At 52.7% G+C, this 14,885-nt stretch overlaps 3 protein-coding genes across 3 annotated transcripts; all 3 read left to right on the forward strand.

Moving 5' to 3' along the window:
• Positions 1-4,542: 4,542 nt before the first annotated feature.
• UCRPA7_1944 (putative rnp domain-containing protein) lies at positions 4,543-5,757 on the forward strand (the record flags this gene model as incomplete). Its single annotated transcript, XM_007914522.1, has 5 exons — positions 4,543-4,569; positions 4,621-4,791; positions 4,866-4,917; positions 4,980-5,416; positions 5,473-5,757. 5 exons carry the CDS (start codon positions 4,543-4,545, stop codon positions 5,755-5,757), a joined length of 972 nt encoding a protein of 323 aa, XP_007912713.1.
• A 3,386-nt stretch (positions 5,758-9,143) lies between these two features.
• UCRPA7_1945 (putative suppressor of glycerol defect protein 1 protein) lies at positions 9,144-11,684 on the forward strand (the record flags this gene model as incomplete). Its single annotated transcript, XM_007914523.1, has 1 exon — positions 9,144-11,684. The coding sequence occupies one exon, from the start codon at positions 9,144-9,146 to the stop codon at positions 11,682-11,684; it is 2,541 nt and encodes an 846-aa protein (XP_007912714.1).
• A 668-nt stretch (positions 11,685-12,352) lies between these two features.
• Positions 12,353-14,128, forward strand: UCRPA7_1946 (putative dihydrolipoyl dehydrogenase protein; the record flags this gene model as incomplete). The annotated part of the gene is made up of 3 exons (XM_007914524.1): positions 12,353-12,550; positions 12,745-13,449; positions 13,511-14,128. 3 exons carry the CDS (start codon positions 12,353-12,355, stop codon positions 14,126-14,128), a joined length of 1,521 nt encoding a protein of 506 aa, XP_007912715.1.
• Positions 14,129-14,885: the final 757 nt, after the last annotated feature.

Here is a 14,885-nt window from a genome sequence, read left to right on the forward strand (position 1 = left end):
ATGTGTTACCCATGCAGTCCTCGAGGACTCGTTAATTATGGGGAATCTCGCGCAGTACCTCTAGTGCCCTTGCTTCGGCCGTGTTCAAGTAGGTAGTGGATTGAGTGGAGATCGAGATTGGCAAGCGCCTGTTAGGTATCCAGGAATAAGTCGCCTACCCTGGTATCATCCTTGGGGAGGTGGAAAACTCTGCCAGGTCCGTATGTACTGAGCAGTCTGAGGAAGCTTGGCCCGGGGGAGACAGATGCCATCTCTACCTCTCCACATTGACAAGTCCCTTTGGTTTTAGTCTCTTCACACCTGACCATCAGACCAGCTGGCCAATGGGTATGTCGAATAGGTTAATTGTGGTGTTGGATGCACATTCTGCATAGGTAGGAGAAGCACTCTCACTTTGCATTATCCAAACCTTGGCAGGTGTCTTTGTTTCCTGTGTTTCCAAGAGACAAGAGACTGTACAAGGCCGTCCTTTTCCCTAAAAGAAAAAAAAAATCCATCTTTCCAGCGAAGAAATCAGGTTCGTGGCAGTAATTCTCTGTCTGGTCAACAGATCAGAGGCGAATCCCCCCCTTAAAGGAGGGAAAAGGAAGAGAGAAAAAAAAAAACCCTTGTTAGCACAACAGAATAAGCGTGTGAAGTCACCTTAATCGATTAATTGCCTCTGATCTAGAAGTAACCCACCAAATGCATGCTGTGCCTGGAACGCGTCTTTTATTCTCTCCCTTTCTCACACTTTCTCTAGTCTGGAAGTGGAACATCTGAGGCACCCTGTGACTGGATACCTCACGTTACCTGACGTGATACCTAGGTAGGTAGGCTGTTCCTCCACTCATTCTCCATCCATTCACTCTTCCTGCACGCGTCTGTAGCCTTTTTTCCCCGAAGCAATCCTTGCGACAGGAGCACCCGCTCAGGCACACCACGCCCATCCCATCAACACTTACTGTACAGACAGGCTTACCTTAGAGTATCTAGGTGGACACATTCAACCCTACCTAGGAACCAACGTACCCTGGAGCCACCACCAGCACCACCACCACATACTGCCCTACCTCAACAGTACCTGGACAGTAGTGTGTGTACATTCTTCTGCCTCTTGTAGGAGTGACCGACTGGTAAGACCTCCACTCCTCTATTGTCGTCGTCGTCCTCTTCTCAGTCCACCTACCACCACCTTGCCCTCTGCCGTCGTGTCTTGCCCCTCCCCCCAATCCTAAGAAGAAGCCTAGCTGTTCATTTGCATGTACCTAGGTACCAGCAGCACAGAGTTGCACACCTACAGTTACAGGAGCATACCTAACTACCTACCTTAGCAAGCTACCTAAGGTAGGTAGATTATCTACCTGTTTCTGATGACAGCCGCATGGAGTGGTTGAATACCCTACCTAGGTATCTACTGTAGGTAGTTGCCGTGGTTGTGGTTGTGGTTGCTTCAGCCTGCCCTGGTCTGGTCTGGCCTGTTTGTCTGTCGTGCCTGAGGTACCCGATCGCATTTGCCGCTAGCTGGTTTGTCCGTTTGGCTTTTCAGGTCGCGCAGCCTCCTCGGACGCCTCCTCCTACTCCAGCTCCGCTTTCTGCTCACTCTGCCGTCCATTTCATCAATCACCACCTGCTGTTGCTGTTGCTATACCTTACCCCAACCCATCCATCACACACGCACACACACACACACACACACACATCCATCCATCCACATCCCCATCCACATCCACCACACACGCACATCCGTAACCAATCTACCCATCTCAATCCACTCTGGTAGGTACATTTGCGCACCCTGACACCTCTCGAAGTTTCTGCACTCTGCGGTCTGCACCAAGTACGGTACAACCACAAAGGTACATACCGTACAGTACAGTACGGAACAGACAGACCAACACTGACTGACTGACTGGCTGCCTGCCCTTTCCGTTCTTTTCCCTAGCATTTGTCTTGTCTTGCCTTCCCTTTCCCTGCCCGGGGGCTTGTTCTTCCCTGCATCTTCCTGCAGCCTCCTGGACCGCCGTGGACCCATACCCATCCATCGTTGAGCGGCACCTCGGCGTCAACCAACGCGCGGCATCCCCTTCCCGCCTACTCCTCCATCGTCTGCGCGCCTGCTGCAGCTTCCACTTGCTATCGCATCGCATCACATCGCATCGCATCGTCTCACAGTACATTGTAGTGCAGCGCAGCAGCGCAGCGCAGTACAGTACACTGCAGGCCATCGCGTATCCTACCCATACCCATACCCATACCATACCTTGGCATACCTCTCCTCCTGCCGGCTCGACTCGTCGCCTACATCTCGCGCGTCCCGCTTCAAGCATTTAGTTGGTCCTAAGCTAATCCTCCCTCCCAAAGCAGAAGAGTGGCAGTCTGTAGCTGTTGTTACAAGCAAGTCTCTTCATCAGAGAGTCGTTCGTTTGTTTGTTCACTCGCTCGCTCGCTCGCTCGGCCACCACAACGAGAAGACCCTTCTCCCCCAGATCTCCGATATCAACGCGGCTAAGTACGACAAGCATTGAGAATACTATATGGCCATGGGTACGTCCTCGGCATCCAAACTCTCTCTTTCCCTCCACCTCCTCCTCTACCTCTACCTCTCCTCTTCAGTACCTACCTTACCTACTTGCTCTCCATGGTCAACCTCTTCCCGACTTAAATTCCTCGCTCTTCACTTATCTTGCCCTGCACTGGCCGCTGCCTCATATCCTCCCTGCCTGAATTGCCCTCCAATTCTTTCCCCCCCTTCTCCAGGTCGTGCTTGAGACACCAACCTATCGGCCAACCGGTCTGCATACCTCGCTGTCGTGAGCAGTCTTCAAATGCCTCGATGACGTGTGACCAGTGATTATACCTCACGTCGGTACCTTCCACCTCCGTTGCACTCGCCAGTCCCTGCCTGCTGCTTGTGCCTTGTCTTGTCTGGCTCTACCTAAATGTACTTTTGGTAGCCAGCTGGCTGGCTGGCGGCGCTGCTCCTGCTCTCTTCTCGTCTCAACTGCCTCGTGTTCACAGTCACTCCCCCTGGGTACTCGCCCACTCGCTCACGCTCACGCTCACACTCACACTCCCACCCCCGTTCAATGCATCACATCACCTACCCGCCTGCCTTACCAGCTATAACACTGTCCTTGTTCCCCGCCTACCCTCCCCATATTCGTTACGCACCCCCCTCTTGGTGCATGTCCTTCCCTTCCCGGTCCACTATCGGGTCCTGTCTCTTTCCCCCCTCTCCCCGCCGCACCCCCAACCGCCGGCCTGTAAAAGTCGCCACTGTACATTTCTTTCCTCTCTGCCTTACTTACTTCCCTTACATCCATTAAACTTCGTTTCAACCCGATTCGCTTTCCTTCCTTCTTGGACCGGCTTTCTAACACCACAACGTACTATCTAGCAGATTCAGGAGATACTTATCGTCCCGTGAGCTTCTCCTTTTCCCATTCATTTGCACATTTTGTTGGATCCATGTCTCTCTGTCGCCGTTGTTTCTCAGCTTGCTTGCGCCTCTGGGCATAGACCGTCGCGCCACGGTAAGAGTTTAAAAGACGTGCCGATGGTCATACCTGACGTCTGTCTTCATCTTTCGGACAAGGGTTGTCGTCGTTGAGAGAGTCGCGGTTTCAAAGACTCACTCTCTGGCTGCGGGTCATCCGCTCTGGTGGCGCTGTTAGGCTTCGCATGCCGTCACCTACAGCCGCATAATACGCCATGAGGTAGCCAGTTCTGCGTTGTCGAGGCACCGGCACGAAGTCCGCAGCGGTCTGCACCAGAGCGGCTAGTTCGGCCGAGACATTACGGCTACACCTGGGAGACATGGGTCCATCAGTGTTCGAGTGAGACAGTGCAACTGACAAATCACAGCGTGAGAGGTCTCGCTCTCCTCGTCGTCGGTCTCGGAGCCCAAATCGTTCTGGACGTCGGCGGTCGTACTCACCTCGAAGCGGATCTCGGAGTCCCGATCACCACAGGAGAAGATCTCGGAGTCCCATGAGCGGTCAAGGCCCTGCAGCAGGAGGTTCGGGTCCGGGTTACGGGGCGCCCCATAGGTCTTACGAGGAACGTCAGCAGGCGAGAGAGCAAATGATGAATAGTCTCAGAGAGACATCGCAGCAGGACCGCCGAGTCTACGTCGGCAATCTTTCCTACGACGTCAAATGGCATCACCTTAAGGACTTCATGAGGCAGGGTGGGTCGATTTGCAGCATCAGCGAGACTTGAAGGATAGGAGGCTGACAGGGTGTTGCAATCTTTAGCTGGAGAGGTTCTCTTCGCCGATGTTTTACTGCTTCCAAATGGAATGTCGAAGGTGGGCTTCTACACGTAGTTTTTGGCTGGCTTTCCCCCCGGTTCCCCTCTCTTGGTCTACTTTGATGGAATCGTTGGATTGACGGGTTGGGACATTGTCCATCGGTATTTGTAGGGATGCGGGTAAGTCCTCTCAACCGACATTGGCGTGAGATCCTTTGCTAACATGCCTTCTCCACCTGTAGTATTGTGGAATATGCTACGAGGGAGCAAGCCCAAAACGCCGTCGCGACGCTCAGCAACCAGAACTTGATGGGACGACTCGTCTATGTGCGGGAGGTGAGTACCACGGCTGTGAGCAGTCCGGGAGTGGTGCTAAGACTAGATCAGGACCGCGAGGCGGAACCACGATTCAACCCGCCCGGTGGCGGCGGCCGCGGTGGTTACGGCGGCGGAGCCATGGGCGGCGGTGCTGGTGGTGGTCCGGCTTACGGCGGCGGTGGCGGCGGTGGCGGTTACAACGCTGGCGGGATGGGCAGTCGACAGATCTACGTCGCCAACGTTTGTCATCTCCCTTTCTTCCCCCCTTGATACTAATCCTAGGCAATGAGTTCCGTGTTAACTTTTCACCCTAGCTCCCCTTTACTGTAGGTTGGCAAGATCTGAAAGATCTCTTCAGACAAGCAGGTGAGACTTGGGAATCTAAGCCCACGCGCGTCGTTGTGTACTTTTGATCGCTAACCTTACAGCTCGGACTGCTGGTGTTATTCGTGCCGACGTACACCTCGGACCCGACGGTCGACCTAAGGGCTCCGGAATCGTCGTCTTCGAGAGCGCCGACGATGCTCGCAACGCCATTCAGCAGTTTAACGGATATGAGTGGCAAGGTCGCCTGCTCGAAGTTCGCGAAGATAGGTTCGCCGGATCTGGCATGGGCGGTGGCTTCGGCGGCCGTGGTGGATTCGGTGGAGGTCGAGGTGGATTCGGCGGCGGCTATGGCCGTGGCGGTTTCGGTGGTGGAAGAGGTGGCTTCGGATACGGAGGACGAGGCGGCTACTCTGGAGGCGGCTACGACGGTGGTGCCGCCGGGGGCGGTGGTGGTGCTGCTGCCTCTGTTCCACCGAACCCATTCACCGATTTCGCAACGGCCGGTACGGATAGGAGCGAGATCATCTATGTCCGCAACGTAAGAATATTCATAGACACTGTCTCTCGTTCTTGGATTCCGCTGACCAGCCACAGCTTCCCTGGTCTACCAGCAATGAAGACCTGATCGAGTTGTTCGGCACCATCGGCAAGGTGGAGCAGGCTGAGATTCAATACGAACCCAGCGGTCGATCTCGAGGCTCTGGCGTTGTTCGATTCGATTCTGCCGAAACAGCGGAGACGTCTATCGCGAAATTCCAAGGTTACCAATACGGAGGGCGACCCCTTGGCTTAAGCTTCGTCAAATATTTGACGCCCGGCGGAGGAGATAGCATGGATACCGATCCTCATGGCGGTCTGACCCAAGATCAGATCATGTAGAGAACAACACCTGCTTGCTCTGCAGGAGATGATCCAGGATCCAGGGGCTTGACTACTCGCCCTACTCGCAGTTTTCAACGACCCATCTCCACTGTTTGTCTCCTTTCCTTCCTACGCCCGTCTTAATGGAGCAACACACATTATTATGGTTGCGGCGACACAACTTATTGTACTCTTGCTTTCCTTTTCTATCGCTCGTTCCGTTTCTTTTTCTTATCTTGAACCCAAAATCGACGAAAACTGAGGACAACGGGGGAGCACATGCTCTGGTTGCGTCACCGGGGCAAAACTAATTGATACTGGTTGTATCCTCTATGACAATGGATGGCGGAACAGTCGATGGATTGAGATGGCTTGACCTCTTCGAAGGTCTCGTCCTTGTGACAGACCCGGCACCCTACCCTGTCTCGGGAAACTAAAAAACGCTCTTGTCTTGATGGTCTGAGTACCTGTGTGGTTATAACTGAAAATGGGGGATTGGAAGCATCTATTTAGAATGACCTCGAATAGCATCTGATTCTCCTAACCGTGGTGGCGTTTAAGGGATGGCGTCGGCAATGGCGGTGGACCACCGAGATCCTACTGAAGCGTGTGGATTGTTGAGGTATGCTCAAGGCTCCCAAGTCAAGCAGCGTGTAGTGGGGAATGTCCCTGAGCCATGGGGCATGCGTGTGTGTGAATCCGCTACCTTACGTGTTCGGGACATGCTGTGTAGGCTCTGTCAGTGGTCCTGTGTCATTTGACTGGCAAAACCTACCTGGATACCTAGGTACCTAAGGGTGGTAGGTGGTCCTTGTCCAAGGACGGTATTGCCATTGAATTACGAGGTTACAGATTTTCTTGAACGAGAGAATGATAGCAAAACCAACTCAGACAATCTGCGTTCCCCTGCATCGGGGAGCCGCATTTTTGTCATTCTGAAGTGTCTGTTGATCAATTTCATCGATTGCCTGTGAAATCGTGCCCCTTTCTTTACCCTGTCACTGTTTGCTAGGCCGTTCTAAAGTCCTAGGCTGGCATGGCAAATTCGCCAACACCTTGATTTCCACATTAGGAGGAGCCTGTTGTCCATGATTCGTATCCCGCCAAATCTTTCACGTTTCCTCGTCTCTGCGACGGATGACAGCACAGCTTAGTTGTTAGTTGTCCAGTTTGAGTTAGATGTGTTTTCACTTATTTGACTATGGTATTCTCCCATGTGAGGGCGGATATGCCAGATCTCGTTGGATCGTCACACCTAAAGATAGCCACGGATTTATCGACAATAGTCTACTTGACCTTGCGCCTTTTGATCGAAGACAACTTTCCGAAAAATACTAGAGTCTATAAGCTGCAGTTATGCCTTGTCGATGCTGTGCGGCGGAGAAATAAACGTGCGAACTGCATTTCTACCGGTGCCTCTGCGGCAATGCGTGGACCACGTACAAGAAGCTAGCAAGCCGTCATGGTGGCATTTCAAGGAAAAGATGCCCTGAAAGACTACGTATGCTGGTTGGCGACTACAGGCGGCCTCGGAGCCGGGTGCATCGCTACTGCAGGGAAACTAGAGGAATTCATGACTGTATGGGGGACTAGATGTTGTGCGAAGAGCACTGCGAGCCTCTTGATAGGAGGAACATGGCGAGATTGGCGCAGACCTCTGCCCTTACGACAATTGTGCATTTTTCAAACCAGGTGCTCAATGCTAGTCGTGAAAACCATGAGGAAGGAGAGCGGTAGTGATAGTAATTTCAACTGAAGTGACTAGCCTTCCTGGATTCCGTGGTAGGCTGCATAGATGGCAAAATGCCCACAGAGAGCATTTCGCAGTTCAATAGGTATCAACAGGGACTTGAATTCACAAATAACAACGTTTACTCAGGAGGTATCAGGCTTGTTATACTGCTATAAACATACGCCGATGATCCCGCTTCTTTACGCGCTTCGTTCTTGATTATCCCTAGTCGTGCAGAATACCAAGGCACTATACCAGACAATTGTTGGATGAGTCTGATCATCAAAGGATTTCACGTGTGCCAACGATGACCGCCAGGTCGAGATGACCCGAGCCCCTCCGATATGCGATTCATGGACTGGCTGTATGACCAAACCAATGAAGGTTGGTTGAACATAGCGCTGAGCCCTCCGAACGGTAGCATCCAACTCATGCCATGCATATCTAGACATAGCCAAAGCTGCCTCTGAATGCCAGTACCACGCCTGATTTTAACTCTCGAGTCAATGGCTATAGAACATTAAGCGGCGCCAACACCGGCAGGACCACCCTTCTTCTTCCTCGCCTTAGCCTTCCGCTTGCTTCGATCTCTCGGTTTCAAGGATGACATGCCTGCTCTGCAGACCTCTGCATAGCGCGCATAGAATGCCTCCAGCGCATCAGATTGGACAACAGTTGCAAGCTTCACCTTATCGCTCCGTTTCTCCTTGGACTTCCCATTTGTCGCGCGAACCAGTATCGGCAGGGGCGTATCATGGTGTACATCCGCGAAGTCATCTTCGTCTGTTGCCATAGCACTATCCTGCCCGTGACTCACTAGATCATTTCCATCAGCTGGTCCCAGACTTCTTACCGAGCAAGCGGGATAGAGCAGGAGCCTGATATGATGCCCGCCCAAATTATAGGATGAGACAGGCAGGTCTATGAATGAAGGATCAACGTACATCGTTTCTGAGTCAAGTAGATTGCGCCGTGATCCTTTCCTTTCCGAGAGCCAAACAAGTCTCCTAATCGAGTGAAGAACTAGACCATGAATTAGCAACGGTTACGGGAGGAGTTGAGCTGATCGCCACATGCCTCATCATGTGAGAGGTGGCTGTCAGCCATGGCCTCGAGGCTAAAGAGTTGACAGTTCTCACGATCGTACTCAAAGAAACTCTTCAGGGTTCTGAGAGCTGAAGGGAGTGAGAGGACGAGGCAGAGATCAGGATGGTCACTCCCAAACAGGAGAGAGAGTGAAGCTTGACAGGGTCGATGGCACACCAAGAAAAAATGCCCCGCGATTGAGTTGACGTTCTTTTTAGGGTGGGGAGAGGGGCGGATTAGTGAAATAGTTAGGCGGATGTTAGTGCACTCTGGAAGACCCCATCGGATTGCGTCCCGCTGGTTGAACTGGAAGATCTTGACCCACCTCCAAGGCAGGCAAAACCTAGAAGAAAAAAAAAAGGCGGCGATAACACAGCTACCAAGAAATACGTCTTAGCAACTGCCACAAATCCGGCTTGTTCGCTGCTTCGCCAGTGGCCGATGAAGACATGCCTTCTGAACGAAAGCGCCCAACCCTCCCCGGGACGCTGCTAAAACAACTTGGTGTTCCTGGTAAGCAACCAGTACATGTCTACTTGCCATCTCCCAGCAGGTACACTGGTTCCAGCATCAAATTAGAATAGTCATGCAAGACGGCAGCTTGCTGACAGTAGATCCCGCAGAGCCCCAAGAAAGACAGGGCAGGTCACGGCCACGATCAATCTCTCGAAAAGAGCGCAGAAAAGCCGACCGATCTCAAAAGAAGCAACACCGCGGCTCTTCAGCCCAGCAACATGCCAGGGATCGGCTACCGGCTGACAACGACAGCCCACCCCCGCCGAAGAGACGGAAAACAGGGCAGGAACCCGCACCACAAGTCGCACCTCCGAAGTCGATCCTGAAGAAGCAGAAATCAAGAGAAGAGCACTTTGCGGCTGATGATGGTTCCTTTGACGACGATAGCGATTCCTCCCAAGAACCGGACGTCCCATTACGGACGAAGAAGGTCCCTAGAGCGACTCGCGATAAGTTGGCTGAAGATGACGCCGAGATTGCAGCATTGGAGTCCAAACTAGGTCTCAAGGGTCGAAAATCGCTGCCCAAGTCTTTCTACGATGAAGGACTGGGCGATCTGCTGGAAGATCTGGGAAGTGAAAACGAGGATGGCGAGACTGCGGAACGAAGAAAGATCAAGGCCGAGGCAGACGAGTGGCTCGCACAGAAGAGGAGGAACCGCCGAGTGTCTGAGCTGCAGCAAGCACATCCTAGCTCCGAAGAAGAGGAAGAAGGCATGGGTGATCTTGAGGACGATTTTGGTGACAGTGACAGCTTAGGTCTCGGCTCTGGCTCATCAGAAGCAGAACTCGACGAGGAAGAGGAGCACGAAGGTCTTGAAGATGGATCTGAAAGCGAAGATGAGCTCGAGGGTATCGACTCAGATACTGCAGCCGCAGAGGACACCCAGCCTCGAATACGTGAAAACCCCTATGTTGCACCGTCAACAGGACCCAATGTTGCAAAATATGTGCCTCCGGCTCGGCGCGTGGAGACGGGATCAGATGCCGAATTGGTGTCTCGAATTCGCAGGCAGACTCAGGGGCTGGTCAATCGACTCACCGAATCCAACCTGGTATCTATTCTCGGTGATGTCGAGAAACTTTACAGAGACTATCCTCGACAGCATGTCACAAACGTCCTCGTCGAGGTGCTACTAGTCCAGGTAGCCGAGCCCACCAGCTTGCCTGATACTCTCCTGATTCTGATAGCGGGATTCGCCGCTGCGACTTACAAGGTCATTGGCATGGATTTCGGTGCCTTTCTTGTCCAGCGCGTAGTGGAGACATTCAAGGAGTACCATGTCAAAGCCAGCACGCTCTATGCAACGCCGCAAGACATCACCAAAGAGACATCAAACCTTATCACACTAATATCGGAATTCTACAACTTCCAGCTGATAGCTTGCGATTTAGTTTTTGATTACGTGCGATTACTACTGGGAGACTTATCCGAACTTCATGCTGAGTTGCTCCTGCGAATCATCCGAATGTGTGGGCCACAACTTCGTCAGGATGACCCTTTAGCTCTGAAGGACATTGTCTCCCTTATACGACCTGCTGTCGCAAAGATTGGGGAGGCGAACATATCCGTTAGAACGAAGTTCATGATTGAGACCATCAATGATCTAAAGAATAACAAGCTCAAAGCTGGAGCCAGTGCGTCAGCAGTCATCTCAGAGCACTCAACCAGGATGAAGAAGCTGCTTGGATCGTTGACTTCGAGGAAACTCAAGGCCACGGAACCCCTACGCATCAGTTTGAAGGATATCGAAGATTCAGACAAGAGAGGGAAATGGTGGCTTGTTGGAGCTAGTTGGGCGGGGCCATCAGGCCACGGACAGGTAGGAGAAGGCTCTAGGAAAACGCCTGAAGCGAATGAAGACAACGATGAGCTGCAATTAGATGACGAAGAAGCCGGTCCTGATCTCTCCGCTCTTGCCAGGGAGCAGATGATGAATACAGATGTGCGACGCTCCATATTCGTTGCTATCATGTCAGCTGAGGACTACGAGGATGCTTACATTCGCCTGCTCAAGCTCCACCTCAACAAAGACCGTCAAAAGGAGATTGCCAACGTGCTAATACAATGCGCTGGTGCCGAACAGCAATATAATCCTTACTACGACCTGATTGCGAAAAAGCTATGTGGCGATCGCAAGGTGCGTTACACTTTTCAGGATTGTCTATGGAAGCTCTTTCGGCGGTTGGGCGAATCCATCTTTGGAGAAGAAGCAGAAGACGAGGAAGAGGGAGATGAGTTGGTGGACATGCGCCGCCTTGTCAATGTGGGGAGGATGTTCGGCTCACTCATAGCGAGTGGTACACTGGGGCTGAGCATTCTGAAGTGTCTGAACATGGCCTACCTCCGACCCAAGACTCGGGCGCTCCTCGAAGTGATGCTGATTACACTCCTCGTGGATGCGGAGAAAAGACAGGGTGAGGCGACGGAGAAGATTTTCAAGTCGATAGGAGACTCTCCGGAGCTTTGCAGAGGCTTGCAGTACTTCTTGAACAAGGTCGTCCGCAAGTCGGATCTTGTTAGCAAGGCTGAGGTTAGAGCTGTCAAAAAGGGGTGCAAGGTGGCACACACGGCTCTTGACAGCGTCATGGTGGCGGACGAGGCAGACTAGAATACCGATACGGCTAGCATTCTCCAGTCACGAGCTGTTGGCCTTCATGCACTCGTGTTTGGGCAATCTTGAAGATTTGTCAGCTATGGCAACCTCACCAGTCCTACGATGCAGGCGAGGCTCAAGTGGGAATCCAACACAGTTATATTCGTGCTTCAGGCATCACAAATGGTCGAAGGCTATTTAGAATCGAGTACACGCGACCTAGTCTGTGCTGGGTCATGAGGGTGTGACATGCAGCGATATGATCTCGTCTGGTCTATCTCTACCTGCCTATAGATCCACTCGACGCGTTACATACAGCATTGCCTAGGTAGTCAAGTAGGCAGTTGATGATTACTCACTTCCACCGACGTTGGCGTTGATGGTGACGATTGTCGTAGTGCTTGACCTGCTAGTGGCTCAAGCTAAACTTAGTAGGATAAAACTTGGGGGGGTTTATTGCCGCAAAAAGTTGGCCTGCCATTCGCCTGTTGCCGGGAAAACACGGCATAACGTTAACATTTAACGGGCAATGCGGTTGTGGTTGCCGTAAATATAAGGCCGTCCAACAGTTTGGCACCGCCAGAAAAAAAGAGCTCGCTCGGTTCAACAACATCGTAGCTCCCCCTTCCGCAGTCCCGACCCCAGAGCTCCGAAATCCCATCACCACCAACTCACATCTCACAATGCTGGCCAGCCGGTTAATACCACGAACTGCGGTTCGCTCCGCGTTCCGAACGCAGTCCGCCCTACCCTCAATTGTCCCGGCCGCGAGGTGGAGACGGACCTATGCTACAGAAGCCGAGGAGAAGGATCTCGTCATCATTGGAGGCGGCGTTGCTGGCTACGTCGCCGCCATAAAAGCTGGTCAGGAGGGCTTGAAGGTGCGTCTTTCACATCTCGGAGAGCTCATTCTCAAGGCTCTCTGCTCGTACCTGTCTCTGCGCGTTGTTGGGCTGCACGTGGGAATGGGACCGTCTGTGCAACACCTCGATGGCGGAATACTGGACCTCACTCTACAGACCATTTATGAAGCAGAGGCAAGTTCTGGGGCATATTGCTAACTTATCTATCTCAGGTCACCTGCATTGAGAAGCGTGGAACTCTCGGCGGCACTTGTCTCAACGTCGGCTGCATTCCCTCAAAGTCCCTCCTCAACAACTCGCATCTTTACCATCAGATTCTTCACGACACGAAACAGCGTGGTATTGAGGTCAACGATGTCAAGCTGAACCTCAAGCAGCTGATGAAGGCCAAGGACCAGTCGGTTGCTGGTCTTACAAAAGGTGTGGAGTTTCTGTTCAAGAAGAACGGCGTCGAGTACATAAAGGGCGCAGGCTCCTTCGTCAACGAGCACGAGATCAAGGTGGAGCTGAATGACGGAGGCGAGACTAGCGTTGTCGGCAAGAATATCCTCATCGCCACCGGAAGCGAGGCGACTCCTTTCCCCGGCCTCGAGATCGATGAGCAGCGCGTCGTCAGCAGTACCGGCGCCATCGCTCTGGAGAAGGTACCCGAGTCCATGGTCGTCATCGGTGGCGGCATCATTGGACTAGAGATGGCCTCTGTCTGGTCGAGGCTAGGCTCCAAGATCACCGTCGTTGAGTTCCTTAACCAGATTGGTGGCCCCGGCATGGACACAGAGATTTCAAAGCAGGCGCAAAAGATCTTGAAAAAGCAGGGCATCGAGTTCAAGCTCGGCACCAAGGTCGTCAGTGGAGACAAGACTGGCGACAAGGTGAAGCTTGAGGTGGATGTTGCAAAGGGCGGCAAGCCGGAGACAGTAAGTTCGGGAATTATACGTATGTTTATCGGGTACATCGACTGACGTACACTTTTTCTAGCTCGACGCTGATGTCGTCCTTGTTGCCATTGGTCGCCGCCCATATACCCAAGGTCTAGGCCTCGAGAACATCGGCATGGAGCTTGACGAGCGGGGACGTGTCATCATTGACTCCGAATACCGAACCAAGATTCCCCACATTCGATGCGTCGGAGACGTCACCTTTGGTCCCATGCTGGCACACAAGGCAGAGGAGGAGGCTGTCGCCGTCGTTGAATACATCAAGAAGGGCTACGGCCATGTCAACTACGCCGCGATTCCCTCCGTCATGTACACCTACCCTGAAGTGGCGTGGGTTGGCCAGAGCGAGCAAGATCTGAAGTCAGCGGGAGTCAAGTATCGTGTGGGAACCTTCCCATTTAGCGCCAACTCCCGTGCGAAGACGAACTTGGACACTGAGGGCATGGTCAAGATGATTGCAGACCCTGAGACAGACAGACTCTTGGGAGTTCACATCATTGGACCTAACGCTGGTGAGATGATTGCAGAAGGTACCCTCGCGCTAGAGTACGGTGCGTCAAGCGAGGATATTGCACGGACTTGCCACGCGCATCCTACTCTCGCGGAGGCGTTCAAGGAGGCCGCGATGGCCACACACGCTAAGGCGATCCATTTCTAAGGGCTTGTAAGGGTGTATATGGGATGGCCGGCTTCCCTTGTTTCTTGTGTATTTTCACTAGGGCCGGCAGGTGTAACAGTAGATCACCCCGATAGACATGCATGAAAACAGTCTGATGGCAGTTCCTTCCCTGTTATTCGGTGTCTCCGAGCGACGACACGGGAGCAAGTTCGTACACGAGTCTTATATGCGTGGGATGCCTTGAATTCTGACCTGACATCCTGGACACGGTGAGCATTGGTCTATGTGTACTATCAATGAATTCAGGTCCGCTGGCGACGCAGCCACTTTAGCAAATAGACCTTGACTAATGCTGGAGTATCAAAACCTCCGATGCCTTCATATTCTGCCCGTGAGAATAATTCTTATTGGTGTAACTGGCAGCGGCTACATATATGACAGTTGAAAAATGAAGAATTCGGGGCAAAAAGCCCTCCCCCATTGCCAGGAGTATGAGGGAAAGCACCGGCCCATAGGTTTGAATATGCGTCTCCGACGTTGACCATGTTGCACCCTCCGAAAGGCGACCAGCCAGAAGAATGACTGAGAAATGGCACACAGCTGCACATGTGGTGACAAGCCACTGCCGAACTTCGGGGCCCTTGGGCTCTTAAGCCCGGGGGAATGACCCCCTGACCTGTTACCGATCCGTGGAAACCGGAACTGTGTTAAGATCAGCTGAAATACTCTCTAGCAGGGCAGAGGTCCGTATGGCAGTATATCCTGCTGGACTTTCATCTCGTCCTTACCCTTGGCG

The sequence above is a fragment of the Phaeoacremonium minimum genome (assembly GCF_000392275.1).
Source record: "Phaeoacremonium minimum UCRPA7 unplaced genomic scaffold PA7_03_scaffold_140, whole genome shotgun sequence".
NCBI lineage: Eukaryota > Fungi > Ascomycota > Sordariomycetes > Togniniales > Togniniaceae > Phaeoacremonium > Phaeoacremonium minimum.